Source organism: Hyperolius riggenbachi, chromosome 2 (assembly GCF_040937935.1).
Source record: "Hyperolius riggenbachi isolate aHypRig1 chromosome 2, aHypRig1.pri, whole genome shotgun sequence".
In the NCBI taxonomy this organism is placed as follows: Eukaryota; Metazoa; Chordata; class Amphibia; order Anura; family Hyperoliidae; genus Hyperolius; species Hyperolius riggenbachi.
Genome location: NC_090647.1, coordinates 60,908,367 through 60,934,438, shown reverse-complemented (window position 1 = coordinate 60,934,438; position 26,072 = coordinate 60,908,367). Strand labels below are relative to the sequence as shown.

General features: G+C 45.8%; 1 protein-coding gene across 1 annotated transcript in view; it reads left to right on the top strand.

The window, feature by feature from the left end:
• The first annotated feature begins 12,333 nt into the window (after positions 1 to 12,333).
• LOC137543857 (contactin-5-like) overlaps positions 12,334 to 26,072 on the top strand; it is a 57,735-nt gene continuing 43,996 nt past the window's right edge. The window contains exon 1 of the mRNA XM_068264928.1: positions 12,334 to 12,440. Within this exon, the coding sequence (XP_068121029.1) occupies positions 12,402 to 12,440 (39 nt within the window). The 5' untranslated portion in view covers positions 12,334 to 12,401. The remainder of the gene's footprint in view (positions 12,441 to 26,072) is intronic.

Genomic DNA, 26,072 nt, shown 5'->3' with positions numbered 1-26,072 from the left:
AAGATGGCCGCCGCCTTGAGCCGCGGCTGCGCAGTACGCTTGCCGCGAGTGCGACTGCGCAGCCTTTAGCCCGCCTCCCGTACCCAGTACGCGGCGGGAGGTGGGCTAAAGGCTGCGCAGTCGCACTCGCGGCAAAGCGTACTGCGCAGCTGCGGCTCAAGGCGGCGGCCATCTTACTTGTGGAATACATGCGACCCGTTCAGTGGGGTCGGGCCGAGCCATGGGGGAACGAAAAGGGCTGCAATGGACGGCGGTTCGGTGCGGAGGAACGCGCTGGACGTCCTCCGTGGATTCAGATATTAAAAAGGTATAGTGTCATTTTCTTCTTTTTGGCCTCGGAAGTCCTTTAAGCCACCCGTAAAAAAAAGTTTTGACATAATCGTTTCAAAAATGAATAATTGTGTTTTGTTGGTAAAATGTATTCCAAATTAAGTATTTAATTAATATAATTAAAGTAATACTTAGGCCACCTATGATGACTACAGGCACGGGATGACTAAAGGCCACAATAATTTACAAGGAAATGGGAGAGGGAAAGATACTGGGCTGCAGTGCTTACTATTAGTGATGAGCGAAAATGCAAATATTCTTTTCACCGAATTTTCGGCAAAAAAAAGCACTAATTTCTTTTCGATATGCAAATTTTCGATCGAATATTTTGCGCGTTAATTACGCCTAATGCCCGTTATTTTCACGTTTAATACATAGTTTATCGCATACTTATTTCCGTGTAGTCCTAGTACCGCTATGCGAATGTTGACGTATGTATTGCAAAGTCAACTATGTGTGCGGTAACTGTGTCTATACGGATCATTGCGCATTGCGTAGAACTATTATTTCCCTTCTATACGTACACATTTTCGCATTGGAAGTTTGAATGTACGCATATATTAGTTCACCCATGCGCATATTTAGCGGATTATTGCGGACATTTTTCCCCGCATAAAGGCATAAGCGCCCGCATACAGAGAAGTTCGTTAATTTTCGTTGCTGGTCAAAAACGCTAATATTTCTGAAGATTTTCGCGAAAATTCGTCGAATTCGATGCGAAAATTACTTGGGCGAAAATTCGCAAGCAACACTGCTTACTATGTGGATAATAGCTGCACTTAAAGATGACCTGAGACGAGAAGCGTCTTAGGTTCCATTCTTACTTGGGGCTTCCTTAAGCCCCCTTGAGGCCGCTCATCCCTCACGTCTCCTCAGGTGGCTCCTGTCACTTCTCACTCAGAGCCAGACAAGGTCCTCCTGCACCCAAGGTTGAGGACACCAAAGGGGCGCCCCACCACCCCCATCACACACTGATTGCTATTAGACAAAGAAGCACCCCAGGGCCGCCAACACCTTAATCTCTAGTTACTGGCTTGCAGTCACTGCCATGTATCCCCTTTTCTTATTTCTCCCTGCTTCAAACACAATAGGGGAATGATAGCTGAATGAGTTGTGCGCCCCCTCCTGCACTGCGCCCCGAGGCTGGAGCCTCTCTTGCCTCTGCCTCGGCCCTGTGTCATTCAGCCCAAAAGCCTCGACCGAGTCACGCTTTGTCCTGCATGCGCATCCCGGCCAGGCTCACTCTCGCAGGTGCAGAATGCCCCAGGTACCCAGCGCTGCTAACTGCAACACCACCATGCTGCCCTAAAGGGGCATTTTTTGATTAGGTGTGAATGTATTATCTAGAAGAAAACTTAGCAGAAATGTGAAATGAATAAGGGGCATAGTGTGATGTTCCCTAATGAGGTTAAATCAAGAAGTTAGAAAAAAATCTGTAATAATAAATTCAGGGCGATGTGAAAGTAAATCAATCTACATAAACGTATCTAAGTATAAATAGCATAACATAAACTGAAATACGGCCTTGTGGGTTGTGTTTTTTTTTTTAAATCAGAGTTATAATTATAAATGGCTTCTCTCCCCCCGGGTTCCCCTTTCTATGGCAGCTAGCATTGGCGTTTTTGTGCACAACCTGTGGAGGGAAAAGATATTTTTACCACTCTACGTTTATTGATTTTTAACGGTAATTGTCTGGTAGTTTACCCGGCAGGGTGTTAATACTGGCGGTCATTAACTTTGTGAAGTGATTTAGATTCCCACATTCAGCAAGATCGTCATTTTCAATTGCAGGCTTATAAATACATTTTTTTTTAGAAAAAAAATGTTATATGCTATTGATACTTTTTCTTGTAGCTGAGAAAAAGATGTGTCATGGTCAAAATACATAGCACAACATCATGATAGAGCGTACCAGGGCCAGTTCTAGACTAGGAGGGGGGCTTTGAGAAAAAAAAATATATATATTTGTATGTAAATATATTCTGTATTTTTTGGACTATAAGACTCACTTTTACTCCCGCAAAAGTGGATAAAAAAAGTCACTGCGTCTTATAGTCCAAATGCAGAGAGTTCCTGACTTGTGAACGCTGTCAATACTAACCTCCAACCTGTTGCAATGTCAGGGACTCCCTGCACTGTGCCCATGCAGAGGAGGACACAGGGAACAAATGGAGAACAAAGGGGGACACATGGGGGACAGAGGAGGACACAGGGAGACACAAGAGGTACAAAGGGGGCATAATCCACAAGATGCCCCTTCACCATGGATGCACCAGGTTTAGTATATTTTTTCCCCCTTGTTTTTGTCCTCTAAACCTAGGTGCATCTTATGGTCAAGGGCGTCTTATAGTCCAAAAAATACGGTATTTAGTTTTCAATGTTTGAACATAAAGTTTAAAGTGGAACTTCATTTCAAATGTAAAATAGAATTAATAGTAAAAAAAAAAAAATACTTGTAAATTATTTAGTCAGTGTATGCCCACCCATTTTAAAATCTGTACCCAATTTACATTTTTTTATTTATTGGAGAGGCCAGCATCTTTACTGCTGGGTTTGTGAACCACTGAATATTTCATTTAGAAATAAATAATGCTCCTGCATGGCTGCAGAGATCCAATAAATGTCTAATTTAATGTAGGGCTGGCAGCAGGGCCAAATTTACCATAATTTCATTTTTATTTATTTAAGTATTTACAGTTTATAGCGCTAACATATTATTCAATGCTGTACAGAGTATATTGTGTTGTTACTAATGGTCCCCCAGAGGAGCTCACATTCTAGTCCCTACCATAGTCATATGTCTATGTATGTATCGTGTTTTGCATGTACAGTGCACTGTAGGCATGTGCCTACAGGCGCCTGATGATAGAAAGTCAGCTCACTTCCCTCCCTGAGCGCCCCTCTCCCTCCATCTGTATGCAGAGTCCTGATGAGAGTGTGAATGAGAGGTTACTTACCGAGCTCTCTGCTTTTCCAGTGATGAGATCTCTCTTTAGTCGGAGACTTCACTAGCTATTTAGTACTGATGTTCCTCTAGCTACCTAATACTTGGGGGCACCTCTAATTACTTAATACTGAGGGTACGTCTGGCTACCTAATACTAAGAGGGACCTGCATCTACCTATGACAGGCAAGGGAAGTAAGGGAAGAGTGACAGCTGGACCAGCCAGCAAACTTGCGGTGCTGTTTGGCGGGGGGGTTGTAGGTTCATGGAGGACGAAGTCTAAGGTGCCAGGACATCCGTGTCTATAGGCTCCTGTGAGGTAGATCACCAGGTATACAGTTTCTCCTGGAGATACACACCTGCAGCTATTTAGAGGAATTCTGGAGTTCAGCCTCTCTGTCCCCTATGTGCCGCTCTCCGCCCACGATGCGCTGTACTTTCTGACCATGCTGTGTTGTAACCCCCCCTTCATTGCCGACATGCAGCTTGTCGGCACTATTGAGGGGAAGGGACGGCCCTGTCAGGAGAGAAACTTTTACAAAACACCCACTTTGGGTGTTCCTAATCCGGTGTAACTCATATTTAACGTCTTTTACTGCAAAGTCCCCAGTATCCGGCACTGGCGGAGATTGCCTGATGCTGGATGCATGTGCTTGCCAGGTGCTTGAGCAACCGACCAAAATAGCACAAACCTCTCCCCTGAAATACCTACTGAGGCTCCATCGATGTCTGGCAGTCTCCTTGAACCTCCTCACGGGCTCCGAGAGGCTTTCCGATTTTCCCAGTGCACGGAAGCCGGAGTGTCAGCTGACCCGCATTGGGTCATGTGACACTCCGGCTTCCATACACAGATTCCAGAAGCCACTAGGAGCCCGCAAGGAGGTAGAGAAAAACTGCCAGACATCGCTGGAGCCTTGGTAAGTATTTTAAAGCCGGCCAGCACCCACAGAAAGCCCCCCAACGGAGGTCCCTGTTATCCCTCAGCATGCCGGTTAGTTGAGACTTCCAGTTGCCTGAAAACCGGATAACAGGGACTTTGCTATATTAACATTTTTCCTAGAGTTCCTCTTTAAAGGATATGTGAGATGGCCTGTGACATGATGAGATAGACCTGTATGTACAATGCCTAGCACACAACTATGCTGTGTTGCTTTTTTTATTTCTTTGCCTGAAAGAGTTAAAAATCAGGTATGCAAGTTAGAGTTTCTGTCTGAGTTGGAACCTGGTTGGGCTATAGCATAACCCTCACTGATAAGGAATTATAAGCATAAAACACTTTCCTAGCAGAAAATGGCTTCTGAGGGCAGGAAAGAGATAAAAAAAATGGGTCAATAGTTCATAGATTTTAGCTCTGGCATATGTCAATAAATGTGTCATTGAGCAGAGACAATGAAACAGTATAAACTTAAAGTGGGATTGTCAGCCATAAAATCAAATGACATTTACCCACTGCTCTATGTTAATTATGCAGTCTACAAGCTAACCCTGCACTGCAAGCATTCCAAAAAAACAATACAGTAGAAAATGTTTCTACTGTAATAAATCTTCTTTCAGTCAGCCTGGCTCTATTTGGTATATTGCCTAGGAGAGGGATGCTTGTATCTCCCCTCCCACATTTCTGTTCCTCACTGATTGGCTGTGTTAAGCTGCTGAAATACATTCTATGCTGCCCTCACATGTGTTTAAAAAGCAAGCTAGATATGACAGTGCCAAAGAGTAAGGGAGGAAATTACATCAGGATTGGCTTCAGTCAGAGACAGTAAAGATGGAAAACGCCTGAAACCGAATCCATAAGTACAGTGGGTTGCAAAGTATTCCACCCCCTTGAAGTTTTCCACATTTTGTCACACTTTGCGTGCTCAAAGGTCCACGAACGGCATTTCACGTGCTAACTGTTTAGAACACCCGTGCTAAACAGTTAGCACCGCTTTGTGAATCAAGCCCCTAGAGACTGAAATCCTTGCCCATTCTTCTTTGCAAAACAGCTCCAGCTCATTCAGATTAGATGGGCAGCGTTTGTGAACAGCAGTTTTCAGATCTTGCCACAGATTCTCGATTGGATTTATATCTAGACTTTGACTGGGCCATTCTAACACATAGATATGTTTTGTTTTAAACCATTCCATTGTTGCCCTGGCTTTATGTTTAGGGTTATTGTCCTGCTGGAAGGTGAACCTCTGCCCCAGTCTCAAGTCTTTTGCAGTCTCCAAGAGGTTTTCTTCCAAGTTTGCCCTGTATTTGGCTCCATCCATCTTCCCATCAACTCTGACTAGCTTCCCTGTCCCTGCTGAAGAGAAGCACCCCCAGAGCATGATGCTGCCACCACCATATTTGACAGTGGGGATGGTGTGTTCAGAGTGATGTGCAGTGTTAGTTTTCTGCCACACATAGCGTTTTGCATTTTGGCCAAAAAGTTCAATTTTGGTCTCATCTGACCAGAGCACCTTCTTCTACATGGTTGCTGTGTCCCCCACATGGCTTGTGGCAAACTGCAAACGGGACTTCTTATGCTTTCTGTTAACAATGCCTTTCTTCTTGCCACTCTTCCATAAAGGCCAACTTTGTACAGTGCATGACTAATAGTTGTCCTATGGACAGAGTCACCCACCTGAGCTGTAGATCTCTGCAGCTCGTCCAGAGTTGCCATGGGCCTCTTGACTGCATTTCTGATCAGCGCTCTCCTTGTTCGGCCTGTGAGTTTAGGTGGATGGCCTTGTCTTGGTAGGTGTACAGTTGTGCCATACTCCTTCCATTTCTGAATGATCACTTGAACAGTGATCTGTGGGATGTTCAAGGCTTCGGAAATCTTTTTGTAGCCTAAGCCTGCTTTAAATTTCTTAATAACTTGATCCCTGACCTGTCTGGTGTGTTCTTTGGACTTCATAGTGTTGTTGCTCCCAATATTCGTTTAGGCCTGGTGCACACCAAAAACCGCTAGATTTTGAAACGCTTTTTCTTATTTTTCTGTAGCGTTTCAGCTAGCATTTTGCGGTTTTGGAAAGCGTTTTTGGTGTAGTAGATTTCATATATTGTTACAGTAAAGCTGTTACTGAACAGCTACTGTAACAAAAAACGCCTGGCAAACCGCTCTGAAGTGCCGTTTATCAGAGCGGTTTGCGTTTTTCCTATGCTTAACATTGAGGCAGAAACGCATCCGCAATCCAAAATCTGCAGCAGCCCGGGAGTATGCGTTTCTGCAAAACGCCTCCCGCTCTGGTGTGCACCAGCCCATTGAAATTACCCTAACGGATCCGCACCCGCAAGCGGATCGCAAACCGCAGCCGAACCGCTCTGGTGTGCACTAGGCCTCAGACAACCTCTGAGGCCCTCACAGAGCAGCTGTATTTGTACTGACATTAGATTACACACAGGTGCACCCTATTTAGCCATTAGCACTCATCAGGCAATGTCTATAGGCAACTGACTGCACTCAGATCAAAGGGGGCCGAATAATTATGCACACACCACTTTGCAGTTTTTTATTTGTAAAAAATGTTTGGAATCATATATGATTATCGTTCCACTTCTCATGTGTACACCACTTTGTGTTGGTCTTTCATGTGGAATGCCAATTAAATTGATTCATGTTTGTGGCAGTAATATGACAAAATGTGGAAAACTTCAAGGGAACCGAATACTTTTGCAACCCACTGTAGCTATAAGTAGAACAAGTATTTATCTATTTATATATGTTTTTTTTTCTTTCCTGGGATAGTATGGCTGTCCCTGCTGCTTTGAAAAGTAGATTTAAATTTGAAATAAAACTGTGGGATATCTAAAAAAAAAAGGTCACTTTTAGGAGCATAAGGATAGATACAATTGTTTATCGCATTTTATTTTCACTTAATTTCCTTTTAAAGTCCTAATTTCATGTTTTATGGCACCTTGAATAGCTGATTGAATCCATCTAGCTGGCTTTGTAACTATCAGAACTGTTTCCCAGCAGGAGAGCTCTAAGCACATGATCAGCTGGAGGAACCTGAGGACCAGAGATGAGAAATGCTGGTCTGGGGAACCTTTTATCAAGCTGCACCACTGTAGTAAATTAATAGCACAGGGCTCCTGCTTTGCACAGGGTTGTGTGACAGAGTTGATAAATCTCCCCCAGAGAGTTATAGCTCCTCAGCAGCTGCTGATTGCAGGTACACCATCCCTGCAGAAGAATATCTAGCAGACAAGCTACTGTAAAACCATAAATCCTACTATGTTTTGCAAGACCTAGCTATTTAATTTCCTCTCGCCTCCTACAGGTGCTCTGAGACCATTGAAATTATCTGCATCCACATAAACCATATAAAACATGTCCAGCATTGGACTTCCCCCAGATTAGGTCTCCCGGGACACAAATTGTTGCTGTACATTTTCCTTCTTGAAGTAATAGAACTAACATTGGTAGATAGAAACTTAATTAACTGATTGGCAGCAGGGCAGTTTCTAGGCTGAATTGCACCCAGACAAGGGTGTAAAAATGTGGCACACACACACACACACACACCCCAACCATCCCGTTTTCATCGAGACTGTACCGATTTTGGTGGGCTGTCCCGCTATCCCAGTATGAGCCCTCCAAGTCCCGGGCGGCAGTGGGCAGAGAGGGTAAAAAAAATGATCAAGGCGCCAGCCGCGCCTAAGTGGGATGCGGTATGCCGATGCCGGCAATACATTACTACCTCCCTCCCTCCCTTGAAATCTGCCCCCCTGTCCCCCCCCCCCCCGCTAGCAGAGTGCGCAGGGCAGCAGAGCAGGCTGTCATATTACCAGCGTCCATCGATGCGTACCAGTATCCAACTTCAATCTGCTTCCTGTGACGTCACAGGAAACAGGAAGTTGAATGAAGCTAGATGTCGGTACGCATTGATGGACGGAGGTAAGATGAAAGCCACTCCGCTGCCCTGCACACTCTGCTAACGGGGGAGGGGACACAGGGGGCAGATTACAAGGGAGGGAGGGAGGTAGTAATGTATTGCCGGCATCGGCATCCCGCATCCCACTTAGGCGCGGCTGGCGCCTCGATTATATTTTTTTTTACAGTGGCACCCATCTTCCCCCTCCTCCCCACCCACGGGCACCCTTACCCTCCTCCCCACCCACGGGAAGGGTATATGAGGGTTATTTTTATTAAAAATGATAAGGCCATCAACATTCATTAAAAAAACATATTTAAAAAAACTTTATGGTAGGCGTGGCTAGGGGGTGTGGCCTCTGCCCCGATTTCAAATTTTAAAATGTTGGGAGGTATGCACACACATACTTTACAAGCAGCTATGCAGAAGGATGAGACCAGAGGCAGGTGATCATCGATTGGAGTAGGATGGAAGTTGAGTTGCTTATACAAGGCTTATTTGCGCTTACTCTGCCAAGAGAAGGTAGCATAAAGGGGGGCCCCCGGGGAGCAAGAGGGAGAAGTCGCGCTCCCCTGTATTTTTTTATTTATTTATGCAACAGTTTTATTTGGGTATTTATGGGAGAATGTGGGAGGGAAGGAGTTAATTTTAAATTATGTGTAGGTCTATTTATCAAAATAAATGTATGTAGGTGTAATTTTACTATTTGGCCACAAGATGTCCTCACTCATTAGCTTCCTGCGCATGCTTTTAGTACGCGAAACAGGAAGTAATGAGTGTAAGTGTAACTTACAGTGTTTACAAATGACCGCAGGCATCTCATTGATGCCACGATCATTGACAGGGGGACCTAGATCAATGAATGAGAACTGCATTCCCATTCATTGATCTCCGCTGGAGCTGGAGCATGCACAGCGGCGATCACGGAGGAGTATGTATATCTATGCCTCTGAGGCTAAGATTAAGTTTTTAGGGGTGTAGATATACTGTTCTAAAAAGATTAAGTGGTTAAAGGTTGTTATGCTGTTGCTTATCTTTTGAAGCAGAGAAGAAGTTCTGAGTTTAGGTTCGCTTTAACAGATAAAAAGGGTTAAAGACATTTACAAGCAGAAGAACAACATGATAGATATTGGAAATGTGAGGATAATTTGGTAAGCTAGAGAGGTTCAGTGAATAGTTCCAGTATGACTGCACTTAGCGGGTGACCCTGGCAGCAGGCTGGGATGTACCAAATGATAGATAGTGTGTGGTTATTACAGCTGCGCTCTGTTCATATCGCCTTTCATGTTAGTTGCTATCTCATACAGCCATGCCTGTTTCCATCAGATGTTCGCTGATGCTGTGTTTTACCTGTTCATACATTTTCCTCCGCGCTGATCTAATGCATAGCGGCATGACACCTAATTTCCTAGACATCCATAGGATTATATACACAATACAGAATTAAATCATTCTCTAGGCCTCATAATTACACATTGCGGGCCGCACAGGTTTAAAGGAGGTTGTGCGGTAATAAAAGGAAAATTGTTGTATCAAAAACTATTCAAGGCACCTAATATAGTTAACCAGGAAACCATTTCTTTTTTTATTTACATTATTTAATTTTTTTCTTGTTTACTTGCAGAGCTTAAAGCATGAGGGTCAGCAATACTATCCCAGGGAAAAAACACACACATACATAAGTAGATAAATACTTGGTCTACTTACATAACATTTATATTATTATACGGTTCACATTTAGATGTCAATGAATTTTATATAGTAAATAAAGAGAAAACTGTTACAGGCATTTTCCATCGTTACTGCCTCTGTCCGAAGCCAGTCATTATGTCATTTCCTCCCAATTTTTTTCCTCTGCCTGAAATGATGTATGGAGAACTGCACTGTCATATCTTGCTTGCTTTGTAAACACATGTGAGAAGAACACACAGTAGATCAGATTTCAGCAGTTTCTGCAGGGGAAGAGATGATTTTGCTTCTATTCCTTGTCTCATGTCACACTGAACTGCCCTCAGCCAATCAGCAAGGTGCAGGAATGTGGGAGGGAAAAAAGGTAAGATAATAAGCTTCCCTCTCCCCAGCAATGTACCAGAAAAGAACCAGGCTGACTGAGAAAAGATTAATTATAGCAGACACATGTATGATTATATTGGAATGCTTGTACTGCAGGGTCAGGATGTAGACTGCATAATAAACACAGAGCCATGTGTAAATGGAATTTGATTTTATGGCTATCAATCCTTTTTCAAAGTGAGCTTTTGTGAAAGCCTTTTACAGAGGGAGGCTGAGTCATAAATTGTTCTCATCTTTGCCTCCCTCACTATTCTGCTGCCATTGGCCAACTGTTACTATTGCTAGTCATGTGATATTAGCAACCGGATAAGTGGGAAGCAAGAATTTTGGGGGCCGGAAGTGCCACAGAAGTTTTGGTGCCTATCAAATATCGCTTATGGGCGGAAATTTTATGTGTAACGATTGGGGAATTATTTCCATGGTCAGCGCACAAGATGTGCGCTGACACTGCGGAAATCCTCCAAAAGCGTATAAAATAACAGAACCCAAACTTTGGTGCAATGCACCTGCAGAGAGAGATTCCCACCGGCAGATGGAGCTGTGGAGTGCAGAGGAATAACCCCTGAATGAGTTAAAGCAATGCAGGGCAAGATAGCCCTTAGAGAGATAGAGTGAGCACAGCGACAGAATGTATGTGTGTCCACCAATCTAGTAGCCACCCGGCGACGGTGCACAAACAACAGCGAAAACCAAGTGGGAACGCAATCGCAAGAATGGCTATTGCCAATAGTGACACCAGACTGAGTAAGACAGAGCAAAGGAACAGACAGGACTAACTACACGTGGTCCCCACATGTTTAGCGCAATAGCGACAAAGCGCGTGCACGGCACGGTCGCCACATGAGAAGCGCAATAGCGACAAAGCGTACCAACCCTGACTAACCAAAGAAACACGAAAACAAAGAGAATGCGAACGCTTGCTTAACGGTTACTTCACCGAGACGACAGCAAGCGTTCGTTCCAGACAAAACAGACAAAAGGAGTAACCAGTAGCAACCGCTGCTCTGGCTACACTCCTAAGGCAGAATACAGAAGGAACCACCGCCTCTACCGCTAGGGCGGTTGTGATCCAGACAGACAGACAGATGGAGCGACCAGTAGCAACCGCTGCTCTGGCTACACTCCTAAGGCAGAATACAGAAGGAACCACCGTCTCTACCGCTAGGGCGAATGCGATCCAGACAGACAGACAGATGGAGCGACCAGTAGCAACCGCTGCTCTGGCTACACTCCTAAGGCAGAATACAGAAGGAACTACCGCCTCTACCGCTAGGGCGAATGCGATCCAAACAAACAGACAGAACAGGCAATACAGATAATATTAGCAAACAATATGCAGAGTGCTGAGACTCAAGGTAAGTCTAGCAGGATCAAACCTTTATGACCAGCAGGGAATTCTGGGTATTTATACTGCAAGCCATCAAAGGAAGCAGCTAAGCAATTTGCATGCCAAGTGGATGCAAATTCCTCACCAGAACAGCAACTCTGCAAGTTGCAGAGTGAAAACAGGTCTCCTTTCCAGGGACCTGCAGCACTCAGACCTACAAAATGGTCAAAAAGCTGTCTGCCTGTGCAGACAGCAGAGCAGATCATTGCAATATGGAGAATGAGGAGAAGAAGCAGCCATTAGGAATAATTCTTGAAGAATGTCTTGAAGCCATAATTGTCGTGATTTATCAGAAAGCAGCCCATGTCTCCAAATCTGGATGGTGCAATGGTTAAGGGCTCTGCCTCTGACACAGGAGACCAGGGTTCGAATCTCGGCTCTGCCTGTTCAGTAAGCCAGCACCTATTCAGTAGGAGACCTTTGGCAAGTCTCCCTAACACTGCTTCTGCCTATAGAGCACGTCCTAGTGGCTGCAGCTCTGGCGCTTTGAGTCCGCCAGGAGAAAAGCGCAATATAAATGTTATTTGTCTTGTCTTGTCTTGTCTAAAAATGTTGATGTTAATTTTCACTGCAGAAAAAACTTTTTATGTATTTTTTAAATTGCATGCAGGGTTACTTTTGGTCAGTTTGTAACAAGTTTACTTCTATATAACTGGAATTTATTTGTAATGTGATACATTTATGTTTTGGCCTTACACTGTCAGAGCTCCTCCATACAGTATAATAATATGTCTGTCTCCCTCCCTCTGCAGAACCCAGTACTGCACCGATTGATGTCAAAGCCACGGGCCTGTCTGCCTCTGAGATCCTTGTGGCATGGAAAATGTCCAAGGATAATGTGGGAAGGCCGCTGGAATACGAGGTATGTAAGGAGGTCTCTTGTCACTTATACGAAGTGGTAATAACATGTGTTTACAAAGTAATTAGGGCCTGTTTCCACTACATGCAGATTTGATGCAGATTGGATGCAGAAAAACTGACTCCAATGAATGCCTATGGGAAAATCTGCATCAGAAAAATCACGTTTAGTGAAAACAGGCCCATAGGCTTTCATTGGAGTCAGTTTTTCTGCATCCAATCTGCATCCAATCTGCATGTAGTGGAAACAGGCCCATAGGCTTTCATTGGAGTCAGTTTTTCTGCATCCAATCTGCGTGTAGTGGAAACAGGCCGTTATGGGTTTTCTGTATATCTATTACCGGGTATATCTATTTTATTTTTGCATGTTCTGCAGGCCTTTGTAGTCTTACTGCTGAACGGTTTGAGCTCTACAATGCCTGGATATGAGCAGTAGGAGGAGTCATCTCAGCCTTGTTGCTGCCAGACCTGCTGCCACATCCCTCCTGCCAAACAGTTTGCATAACACTTCTGATGCTGCCAACTTTGAAGCAAAAATCCTAAATTGGGGCACTCTCATACCTCCCACCTTTTTTGAAATAAGAAAGAGGGACACTTAAGTCATGCCCCTGCCACCCGTAATCACGACCTGCCACACCCCTAATCACGTCCCAACACACCTCTAGTCACACATACCATAAAGATTTCATAAGAAAAATATGTTGTTTTTTAATTAAAACCACACTGGTCCTTTCTTTCCTGGTTCATTTTCCTTTATATCAACATATGAAAATAAGAAATATATCAATTAAAGGATGGGAATGAAGCTTAGAGTCAATTAAACACATTTTTCAGTAAAAAAAATACACGTATTTACATAGATCTGTGTATCTATCCTGAAAGAGGGACAAATACGGAAGAAAAAGGGCCAGAGGAACAGGGTTCCCAAAGAGGGAATGCCCCTCCAAAAAAGGGACAGTTGGGAGCTATGTACGGCATTCTGATGCCATAACTAGCTGTGGGCAAATGGTAAAAAGAGTAGCACTTCACTCAAAAAGGGGAAATGGGTGCCTAAGCCTCAAAGGGTCCTCACACCTCCGGATCCCAGTAGCAGCAAACACGATGGAGGCTGGCACTCCCAAAAGTATAAAGCTCTTTTATTGAAACATCAATAAAAATCAATAAAAATGGCCAAGCGGTGACAGCCCGCTGTTTCAGGTGTTTAGCCCTTTCTCAAGCCGTTACAACCATATCAGCATTAATGCACAAGTGACCCTTATATAGTGAACACTCAAACCATCAGCCAATAGATTTAAAATAACAACAGCCAATCGGCTTACCGGTATCTTCTGTCGGACCTGAGTGAGAACTGGCATCCTAATATGTAAATCCCTCTACAGCGTGATGCAGAAGCCACACAGCGTCTCACGCCTGCAGAGTTACTGTCACGATTGTGGAACTTTCCCCGTGATCAGCGCACAACGCGTGCGCTGACACGGCGGAGATCCTCCACAAGCGTATAATTTGCAGGAACCCAGCAAAAGGTGCTACGCACCTGTAGAGGGAAATTCCTGTTGGCAGATGGCGCTGGGGAGTGCAGAGGAACCAATCCTCTGTACCTCCACAAGTGCCAAACAGGAATTGTACGAAGCGCAGAACGCAATCGCAAGAGAGGCGATTGCGAATGAGATTGAGCAAAAGGGATAGGTTGTATGTGTGTGCGCCAATCCAGTCGCCACTCCGCGACCGCGCACACACAACAGCAGATACAAAATAGGAACGCGATCGCGAGAGGTGCGATCGCGAGACGTGACACAAGGCAGAACAGAATAGAATACGAGGGTAGCAAAGGCACAGCAAATACAATAAGGAGATATGGAAAATAACAACGCTAGCTAACCGCGAACACCGCACTCATTCGCAACAGTGCACGCGGTTATGCGCGATCTCCACGTGATAAGCACAATAGAGACAAGCACGCCTAACTAACCATAAACAGACAAACATGAAACAGGGGACGTGAGCGCTTGCTTAACGGTTACCTCACTGAGTCTGTAGCAAGCGCAGCGGACAAGACAGACACACAAAAAACAAGAACTAGGCAGGAAGTATCCACCGCTCTTCCGCCAGAGCAAGTGTGATCCAAGCAGGAACACAGATCAGAAAGATCCACAGCCGCTAACGCTAGCGGCCAGTGCGATCTCAGCAAGACAGAACGATTCGCTATCAACCGCCGTTGGTGACAGCGCAATCGCGACCGACAAGACAGAACAGAAGGATCCCCAGCGCTCGCACAAAGTAGCTAGCGCGATCCCAGGAGACAGAACAGAAGGATCCCCAGCGCTAGCACAAAGTAGCTAGCGCGATCCCAGAAGACAGAACAGAAGAGATAGCTGGTAGCAACCGCTGCACCAGCTATACTCCAAGAACATAGATCAGAACCATTTCCTGTCAACCACCATAGGGACAGGACAATGGCAAACAGGCAAGACAAGACAGAACAGGCAATACAGATAATACAACCTGACTGGGCTAGAAGGGGAGCCTAAAGCAACCCCCAGGAATTAACTATACTAGATAGCAATGGCTGACACTCCAGCAGTGTCCATCAGGAACTGAGCATGGAAGGGAAATGAGCAGCCAAGCCTTCTGGGAAATATAAAGCTCTTATAGTGCCAGTCATCAAAGAAGGCAGGTAGGGGATTTGCATAACGAATGTATGCAAATTCCCCAGCAAGAGAACAGACCAGAAACTTGCAATGGAAAGACAGGTCTCTGTTCCAGAGACCTGCAGCCCACAGACTAGAGGAATGGACAAACAGCTGTCTGCCTGTGCAGCCAGCTGAGCGGATCATCACAGTTACGAGTAATAACTAGCTGTGGGGACATTAGTGACAATACGGTACTCTGTTGTCATATTATTTAGAATCAGCCATATTTTAATTTAGACTTCTTGTTCGGTATCCCACGACTCGCAGTTGGCCTATTGGTATTTGTGTGTGTGTGTATGTGTGTTTGGTTTGTATTGGCTTTTATTATCTTATTGTCCAAGAGTCCAGATGGCCCTTTGCAAACTTTCCACAAACTTGGAATTCCCTGCTTCATCTGTAGGTGGTGTCACATTCCAGGACTGCCTTGCTCTTTTATTGTCCACCAGCAGATGGCCTTAAAGTGTACCTGACATCGCAAAATAAAAAGATTTAATCCTCACCCAGGGCTTTCTCCAGCCCCATGAGCAGCTATGCGTCTCTCGCCATCCTCCCAAGTGTCTCAGTTCAGCTGCAATCAGCCCCGGTAACTGGTTCAGTCGCGTCAGTTGGCTCTTCTGCGCATGCCCATACGCAGAAGAGCCGACTGGCGCAACAGGGCCATATTACCGGGGCTGATTGCAGCCGAACTGAGGCACTCGGGAGGACAGAGAGGGATGCATCGCTGCTCATGGGGCTGGAGGAAACCCTGGGTGAGGATAAAATCTTTTTATTTTGTGATCTCATGGAAAACTTTAAGCAATACCAAACAACAATCAATGCAATCGTTGTAAAGTGCCTCATTAAAGACTCCAGGTCACTGAATGCTCTTTGCTGCCTGCCCTACCAGTCCCTATTCCTGCTGTTGTGAATCCTGGCTTCTGACTTTGTTCTCAGACCTTATTCTAAGTATTTATATAGCGTCACTGGCTCACAATCTAGTCTGTACCATAGTCATATGTCTATATATGTAGCGTGCAGTGCATGCATCACAGTTCAGGGCCAATTTAGGGGGAAGCCAATTAACTTATCTGTATGTTTTTGCAATGTGGGAGGAAACCATGATGCCCGGAGGAAGCCCACGCAGACAAAGGGGGGAACATACAAACTCCTTGCAGATTTTGACCTGGCTGAGATTTGAACAGGGGACCCAGAGCTGCAAGGCAAGAACGCTGACACTACGCCACCATGCTGCTCAGTACGTTAGTACTTCCTTGCCCTCCTAACCTCTGAACTTTAACTATGGCATGCTTTTGCAGTGACAACATTTCAATGAACTTCTGCTATGTCCCAACATTTATTTCTGCCCAGAGCTGCAATTTCTTTCACTGTTTAAATCCTTCCCCAGCAAATCCCAAAGATTCTCAATGAGGTTTAGGTATGGACTCTGTGGTAGCCAATACATGGGCCCAACCCAATTCACTTTTTCTGCTGAGTTTTCTCCTGGGAGATAATTTTCATCTTCTGTTTAAAACAACTTTTCAGCACTCTGCAAATGAAAAAGTACCAATAAGAAGTGAAAAATATTGCCACAATTATTCAGAGTATTTTCTTGCTTGCTGGTGGACTGGCAGTATATTTGTAAATTGTCCTTTAATTAAATTGTGTGCATCATCTTTGCTCTTTCATCTATTTGGTATATGCTGCAAATATGGTCAGTAGGTTGTGGTGAGTCGTGTCATATCCTGCTGGGAATGGAAGCTGCCTATCTATAATATACTATCATAAACATTTTCTATTCTCCTCCAGCGCCTTCTCAATGATACGTATATGAAAATGTATTTCAATACTCCATAAAGTGCAAGTGCAACGCGTTTCGTGGGCATCTCCCGCACCATCAGGCAACAGAAACAGAGCATAAAACTCTGATAGGTCTGGTGCAAAGCTCAGCACCTCTGTTGCTGAGCTTTGCACCAGACCTATCAGAGTTTTATGCTCCGTTTCTATTGCCTGATGAAGCAGGAGTACTGAAATACATTTTTGTTGTTTTAAATATACACAACACTCGTGTGTGTCTGCTTGGAGGAGGTAAGTCCACCTCTGCCTCCTCTCATTTTAAACGTTTTAGAATATTTTACCCTTTTGGCGCCTCTGTCTGATTATACAGTTCTAGAGTCCACCCTTGGTGGAGGGGTGTTTACCCTTATTTCCTATCTACAGAGAGCGACTTCTTAATCCTGAGTGGGGACAGGTCTAATCTCCTCACCTGTTAATTTAGTGGTTGCCTGGACGGTAACCCTTGTTTATGAGTATAAAACAGGTACTTACTTGTCATACCCATTTACCAGTACATACTACACTATATTGGGCTCTCTGTGTCTCCATTCTGTATACGAAAATAAATCCAAAAGTTAGTTGAAAGCATTAGGGATAGGGAATATTTAAAGATCGTTTACAAAATCATGGAGAATGTCTTTGAAATATGTTGTAGGCATTGGGGGGGGGGGGGGGGGGGGGGCGGGGGGGGGGGGGAGTTGAGATATTACCCACAACAGGGGGTACTTCACAAACACTTGTTTCATAAGGGGGTGCATGGCGCAGTAATGCTGAGAGAAAATGTGCTCTAGTGCCTTTATAGGTTTTATTGCCTTCATAATCCTTTTTACTATCTCCCCATTACTCACAAAGAAGCCGTTATGAAATTCAAGAATATGGTTTTAACTGAGACATGGGCAGCCCCCGCTGTATGCCCACTAGAGCAATGAGCTGCACCCACGGCCGCTTCATTACAGCTGCAGCGCACACCTGCAGAGAGCCAGCTCCTAATATCGCCTGGCAATTATAGGTAGCGCTAGGTGGTGGCGGTGCAGAGTTAGAGGCTGCGATGGATCCCGCTCTGCTGCGGCGCCACATATGGAATATAACATTTTGCACACTGTTTTATTTATGCTTCATTAGCGGAAATGTGCAGCTTAATTGCTTTGGCTGAGTTATGGATGCATTGGAGGTTTAATTAGTCATTCTGCAACCATCAAGGAATGCTTAAAGGGCAATAATCACCAGGCTGAAATCACTCTACATCAGACAGAAAAGCAGCGGCTGTATCTTAGTCCTGTAAGGAAAGGAAGGATTGTGTAGAAATGAAGATAGTAATGTAATCAGACTGGATAGAACAAAAGACAAAAAACACAGGGACACCGGGAGCCCACTATCGTGTGATAAGGTCTTGATATGTAGACAAGAAATTGAAGATTATTATACTCACAAAAGTGGGTTGCTTTTGACAGCAACCACTTTTCATCACATATGGAGAAGTACCGTCTCCACTCGGCCTTTCAGGTTGCTGCCAAAAAAGAGTACGCTGAGAGAATTAGAATCAACCTATGCTCAAACAACACACGAGCTGTATGGAAGGGACTGAAGGCCGCCACTAACTACAAGCCCCAACCCCAGCATGCAACACCCAGCCTGGCACTAGCAGAAGAACTCAGCAGATTCTACTGCAGGTTCGAGAACCAGGTAACACCGGAGGGGAACCTGGCACCGGCTTCCCCTCCTCTGTGCCCCGCAAACAACATCCAGAGCCTGTTCTCTCCCTCGGTGGTGGGTGAGGCAGAGGTCATGCGCCTCTTATCAACACTAAATGCCAGGAAAGCCTCCGGCCCCGATGGAGTATCTCCAGCCTGCCTTAAAACCTGCTCTCGGCAACTTGCTCCCATCCTCTCTGCCATATTTACCAAGTCCCTAGAGGAAGGCAAGGTCCCCGTATGCTTCAAGAGCTCCACTAACATACCTGTCCCCAAGAAACAAGGGGTCTCCGAACTTAACAACTTTAGGCCCGTGGCCCTGACGTCCGTCATCATGAAAACCATGGAGCGGGCGGTCCTAGCCCACCTTAAGCACTCCACTTCGCCCCATCTAGACCCCTACCAGTTTGCCTACAGGGCGAACAGGTCCACCGATGATGCAATCAACATCTGTCTGGAACTCATCAACGACCACCTTGACAGGCCAGACACGTACGCTAGGATACTACTCTTGGACTTCAGCTCGGCCTTCAATACCATCTGCCCACGCATCCTCCAACGGGACCTGGCTGCACTTGAAGTCCACTCAAGCCTACAACTCTGGATCACGGACTTTCTCACCAACAGGTCCCAAGTCGTCAGACTGGGCGATATCCACTCCCAAGCTGCAACCACAAACACAGGTGCTCCTCAGGGCTGCGTCCTGTCACCACTCCTGTTCTCCCTCTACACGAACAGTTGCAGATCTGAGGCAGACTCTGTCAAGGTCATCAAGTTCGCTGACGACACCACCATCATTGGCCTTGTCACCAAGGATGGTGTTCAGGAGTACCGTCAGCAGGTGGAGAGAATCTGCAACTGGAGCAAGGAGAACAGGCTGGTGCTTAACACTGCAAAAACAGTTGAACTAATCATTGACTTCAGGAAGTCTGCCCACACCCCACCTCCAATTCATATTGACGGAACCGAGGTAGCCAGGGTGCCCTGTGCCCGGCTCCTGGGTACTACCATCTCCAGCGACCTAAGATGGAAGCCTAACATCACTACCACCCAACGGAAAGCCCAGCAGAGACTTTACTTCCTCTGTCAGCTGAGGAAGTTCGGCATGACTCAAGTAATTCTAACTAACTTCTACTCAGCCACCATCGAGTCGATCCTCTGCTCTTCCATCCTGGTCTGGTATGCCGGCGCCACCACCAGCGACAAGGACATACTACAGAGGGTCATAAGGTCAGCGGAGAGGATCATTGGGTGCCCCCTCCCTTCACTGGCCCTACTACACAACAAAAGGCTGAAATCCAGGGCACTGAAGATTGCCAACGATCCCTCACACCCAGGCCACCGCTACTTCAGCCTGCTGCCACTGGGCCGGAGGCTACGGGCTATCTCCACAAAAACCGCGAGACATAGGAATTCTTTCTTCCCCTCAGCGGTCAACCTCCTAAATTCTCTCCACATACTACCGTCAATTCAAGCCCCGACGGACAGCTGTGCCGGCTGCGCTATAGCTGACCAGTTGACCGAACCAACCAGTCCAATAGACTAACTGCCAGGCTCCTCAGGTCACACTGGGGACTGTGATGCATATATTGGAATGTTGTAATGTAATTTAATGTGTACTTGATGCCTTTGCTGTTGCTGCTATCTATTTATGTCTCTTTCCATCTATGTCTCTCCCTGAGCTATATGTACTGTGCCAAAAATAATTCCGGGCATGACCCAGTCATGCTTGGCGAAATAAACGATTCTGATTCTGATTCTGCTCCTTAACCACTTGCCGACCAGGGGATTTTTCAGTGATCGGTGCTGTGTGGGCTCTGCAGCCCGCAGCACCGATCAGGAGTGCAGCAGGGCGATCAGACTACCCCCCTTTTTTCCCCACTAGGGGGATGTCCTGCTGGGGGGGGGGGGGTCTGATCGCCGCCGGCTGCATTTGCTTAGCGGGGCTCTTCAAAGCCCCCCTCCGCAGCGTTCTCCGCCGTCTAGCCCGCTCCCTCCCTCTCCCTTCCCCTCTGAGCGGCATACCCGTCCTGCGCCTGATAGGATAGGCTTCTGCCTATCAGATGCCGGCGATCCCCGGTCAATCAGAGGCCGGGGATCGCCGATCTACGCAGCAGCGCCGTATGATGTAAACAGCGGGGGTTTCTTCCCCGCCTGTTTACATTTTGCCGACGAGCCGCCATCGGCGGCTCTCCGGCTGTTCACGGAGACACCGTGAACTGAACTGTGAACTGACATGGAAAGGCCGCTCGAACACCGTTTCCATGGAAACCCTCAGACAACCAGTTTTACGCCAATCGGCGTTAGCTGGTCGTCAAGAGGTTAAGAAAAAAGAGTGCCCTATGCCAGGATAGAGACAACTCCCCTAACAAGTAGGGTATACACTTTAGGTAATAGCAATGCTCGGAGGCGCCCCTTTAGTGCTGCAAAGTTGTAGCTTAATTTTTCCAATTTTTTATTTTTAAGGTAAGAATAAACCGTCTTACCTGTAATGAAAGACTCTCAGACCGATAAATAGGTAGAAAATTTATTGTGCACTTTAGACAACGCGTTTCGCGACCAAACGTCGCTTCCTCAGGTCAAGTAATAGTGCTTAAAAAAGAAGATTAAAAGAGGCGCTCAGAACCATAAACATATCACATCAAAATATCAAAATATCAAACCATAAACATAAGCATGTTACGTATACAATTATACATATCTCTCTCTCTCTCTCGATACATATAAAAAGAGGGGGTTACACCTATGTGACCTCAACTTCTGATGCAGAAGGATCACTGAGGAAGATTTGTAACTTCTTTTTAGAAACCATCATTAAGATTTACGTTTAAACACATAAAAAACATAAAATAGATACCAATTTAACCTTTTCGGGACCGTGTGCATTAGGTTCTACGCCGCACTTGTGGCTGTTCTAGCCTGATGCGGCGTAGAATCTACGCCGGCCCGCAGTTTCCACTCCCGACGCGATCGTGCGCACCTGGAGGGGGAGATTAAGCTGTCATATGACAGCCGACATCTCCCCGAGTGATCAGCAGCCATCGCGTATGGCTGCTGATCACGTGATCACTACGATCGCCGTCGGATCGTAATGATCAGTTTGACAGCTGCGGCAGCAGGGGGGAAAAGAAGAGGATCCACTTACCTCCCTGCCGTTCCCGCGACGATCGGAACCCCCCTCCGCTCTGGCCGGCATCTCCGCTCCATCTGACGTCAGCGCCGGGTCCCGGCTTGATGACGTCATCAAGCCGCGACCCGGAACTGATTGTCAGACAGAACGGAGATGCCGGCCGGAGAAGAGGGTCCCGTGCGGCTCATCGCTGGAGCCTGGAAGGTGAGTGAAGGCTGCTGGCAGAAGGGGGCACAGGCCACCATGGGGGGACACCAATCCAGGCAGCCAGCCACAGACGGGATCCGGCCGCCTGACCCCCCCAAACGCGCGCACCCCCTTCCCGCGCAAAATGCCTTGGTCCTTAAGGGGGGGTAGGTGGCCGGTCCCGAAAAGTTTAATAATATTCATAAATCTCATAAAAAACATACTGTAACTTAATTGTAGAGTATAAAATATATATATAAGAAATACAAATAAAGATAACATTATGATTAAGAGGTGACCAGAAGACAGGGAAATTTATAACACATTGTGCCAGGGAGTACCCCAATCACTAAATAACCAATGTATCACAATGATAGGAACCAATAAACGAGCACTGAGGCAGCGTGATAATATTAAGTATAGAGAGGGCAAGAGAAATTTGGTATTATAAATTCACAAGGCAGACTATACAGTAAAGATAAAATAAATAGATATGGAAACTTATACACACATATATATATATATATATACATATGCACACAAACATAACCATACATATGCGCACACACACGCGTTGTCTAAAGTGCACAATACATTTTCTACCTATTTATCGGTCTGAGAGTCTTTCATTACAGGTATAGTCTTACCTTAAAAATTAAAAATTGGAAAAATTAAGCTACAACTGTGCAACACTAAAGGGGCGCCGCCGAGCATTGCTATTACCTATAGTAATGTAATGACCTTAAAGAGAAACTCCGACCAAGAATTGAACTTTATCCCAGTCAGTAGCTGATATCCCCTTTTACATGAGAAATCTATTCCTTTTCACAAACAGACCATCAGGGGGCGCTGTATGACTGATATTGTGGTGAAACCCCTCCCACAAGAAACTCTGAGGACCGCTGTACTCCTGGCAGTTTCCTGTCTGTGGGTTTTTAGAAATACGTGCAGAACTGTCTCAGACATCCTAAGAAATCTCTGGCTAGTGCAGATTCCTTCTTAAACTGTAAGGAATAGTAGGAGTTAGGAAGGTCTCTCAGGCAGTGCAGTGTGTGAGGGCTCTTTCATATTAGGGCAGACTTTGTGCGTTAACGCAAACGGCAGCCGTTTGCGTTAACCAAGGTAAGATGAAAGTCCATAGACTTTCATTTTACCTTTCACACTCGACGCTGCATTTCGATGCGTTGCGGTTCCGACGCACCCGGGCGCAGTTTTTCCTCCAACGCACCCGCAAGCCGGCGTTTTCCGTCGGGTTTAATTACCAGCTACCGCCGCTGATTGCGTCGCACCGCAGATACCCGACGACACGCCGCAGGCAGACAACGCGTGCAGGAGAACGGCTCCTGTTCGCGTTGTCTGATGTGAAAGAGCCCTGAGGGGAATTGCTGTTGCTGAGGTAACCAACACACCTGCTGTCAGGAAGCTCTGAGTGGAAGGGGAGGAGCCCTTCACAAATCACATCTAGCCTGCACTGTAGAACTGCTAATGAGCACTTCTTAATCTGCAGCAGTTAAGGAGTGGATTTGCACTTTTCTTAACTGTAGTGCAGCTCTAGAAATCCACGCTAAACTGCCGCTATTACATAGGCTTTGGGGGCTTTGGGAAGTTTCTTACTATCATGCAGAACTGTTCTTCTGCTGGTTAGAACAGTTTTAGAAGAAAAAACTGTTGGTAATGCATTGATAAATCTCCCCCACAACCTTGTTGCATTGTGGGAAATAGCTGTTTACAGCGGTTTCCAACTGCCAAAAAAAGTATGCAGCAGCTACATCACCTGCCAAGTGCCAACAGTAAAAATGTCACCATGTGATAAATGTCAGAATGTGAATCAGGGATTTAAAATATTTTACAATGGGCAAACACTGACTAAATCATTTATACATAATTATTGTAAAAATGAAGCACTTTTTTTATTACATTATTTTCACTGGAGTTCCTCTTTAAGTGTAAACTTGCTTCTGAGTACCAGAAGTCATTGGGAAGGATGTGATCATTTGGATCAGGTGATAGATTTGCAAGATTATGATTTGCTGCAGTCACTTCCTGACGTGTTTGTGAATGAATCTAGCCTTGGCAAGAAAATTAGATTTTTTTGCATTACAGCTGAAAGGACAATAGGAATATCTTTTAACACATAGTAACGCCTGAGAAAATTAGCTTCTCGTTTTTTAACAGAAAGTATGAAAGAGATTAAGAGAACCATACATTAGACAATATCCACCAGATCAACCATCAGATAGATCCCTCTCTGATGGAATCTAATCAGAGATGGATCTATTACCTGCTCACACACTGGAGACCTAGAAACCTTTAGAAAATCATCCTAGCACTACCTCTGCCTTCTCCTCGCCATGTACTGTGTCCCCCCTGCCCCCACCCACACACACACTTTTCTTCTGCATCCTGATTGGGAAGAGTGTAGTATTACAACTCAGCCACACCTCCCCTCCTAGAGGTCAATACAGAAAGAGGTGGATGGGGGACAGAATTTCAAAGGCATGGAACGTATGCAATTCAAAGGGTTTTTGTTAAAGTGGATCCAAGAGAAATGTTTACTCATTGCATCATTGTGTTCCTTTCATATAGTTTATAGGGCATTCCTCAAGCCACATATTTTTTTTTTCAATACTCTGATTCCCTTTAAAGCCTCGCCCACAGCTTTTCACAGTGCCTTGGCACTGTAGAAAGGACTTATGGGAGCTCAGTCTGGGCAGCAGGAGGAGGAGGTTACTAGCCAGAGATTTCAGAGGCAGGGGGGAAGAGGGAGGAGGAGAGGAGAGTGAATTTACACACAGGCAAGCTGATAGCATCTCCAGCCCTCAGCCTGGGACAATGTGACAAACAGAACATGGCTGTCCTCATTGTATCACAGGAATAAATAATCATAAAATGTTAAAGCTGTTTGCAGCTAGATTTGCTGTGTAAACTATCTAAACTTTAGATAAGATATATAGACAAGTTACTTGTTATAGTTCATTTTTCATCTCGGATCCGATTTAATATTATACTGTCACCCAGAGATAAATTAAGATGAAATAGCCTCCTAGGCAAGACAGTATCTTTCGTTCCCCCTTATGGTCCTTTTGGTAAACTGAGGTGGGAAAGTGGTCAGAGAAAGGGGCAGCAATGTCTCTTGACACTCAGCAGGGCCCCAAGCATCTATCTTGGTTGCCTTGTGGATAAACCTGTCCTGCTATTATAGTAGCATGTTGGAAGGAGAAATAGGGATTTATCAAATTCTGGAGTTCTCCTAAGTTGGTTTTGATCTCTTCCCTCACAACTTCCTTCCCACTTAACGACCGCCTAATGCCGATAGGCGTCGGCAGGTCGAAGTGGTGTTTCCATGGAAACGGCCGCTTGTTCGAGCGTCCGTTCCATGTCGGTTCACGGAGGGTGTCTCCGTGAACAGCCTGCGAGCCTCCGATCGCCGCTCGCAGGCTAATTGAAAAACACGCGGGGAAGAAATCCGCCGCCGTCTGATAGGCTAAAGCCTATTGGAGGCGGTACAGGACAGGTCCCCGTCCTGTGCCGCCCAGATCCACAGCAAGAGGGAGGGAAGGAGAGGGAGGGAGGAATATCGCTGCAGAGGGGGGCTTTGAGGAGCCTCCCTGCTCGCCACACAGAGCGGCGGCAATCAGACCCCCCCCCCCCCAGCTGGACATCCCCCTAGTGAGGAAAAAAAGGGGGAAGTCTGATCGCCCTGCCATAATCACGATCTGTGCTGCGGGCTGGAGAGCTCACGCAGTACAGTAGACACAGAAATCCCCTGGTCCTTAAGTGGTTAAACAAAGTTAAAGATTTTGCCAACCCTTAGCCCCTCCTCCTTACTCCCGCCCCCACCCCATATTTACTTTTACCTCCAAAATTTCCAATGACTACTCCATGTTAGGGCTTTTATCCGGGCCCAGGTTGACTTACAAAATCGGGCCACTGTGTGATTACAATTGCCTAGTCCCTCCCAGTGACCTGGTAAAGGAGAAGTGTCACCCTGTCCCTTAGCCCCCTCCCTTTGCCACTAAATGAATAGAAAGCATGGCTTTAACAGTCAGAGACCTCCCCCAGTATATCAAGCAGTGAATGGGGTAGTTGCAGTAGTGCAATACGGTAGTGGTGGTGATGCTTTGGGA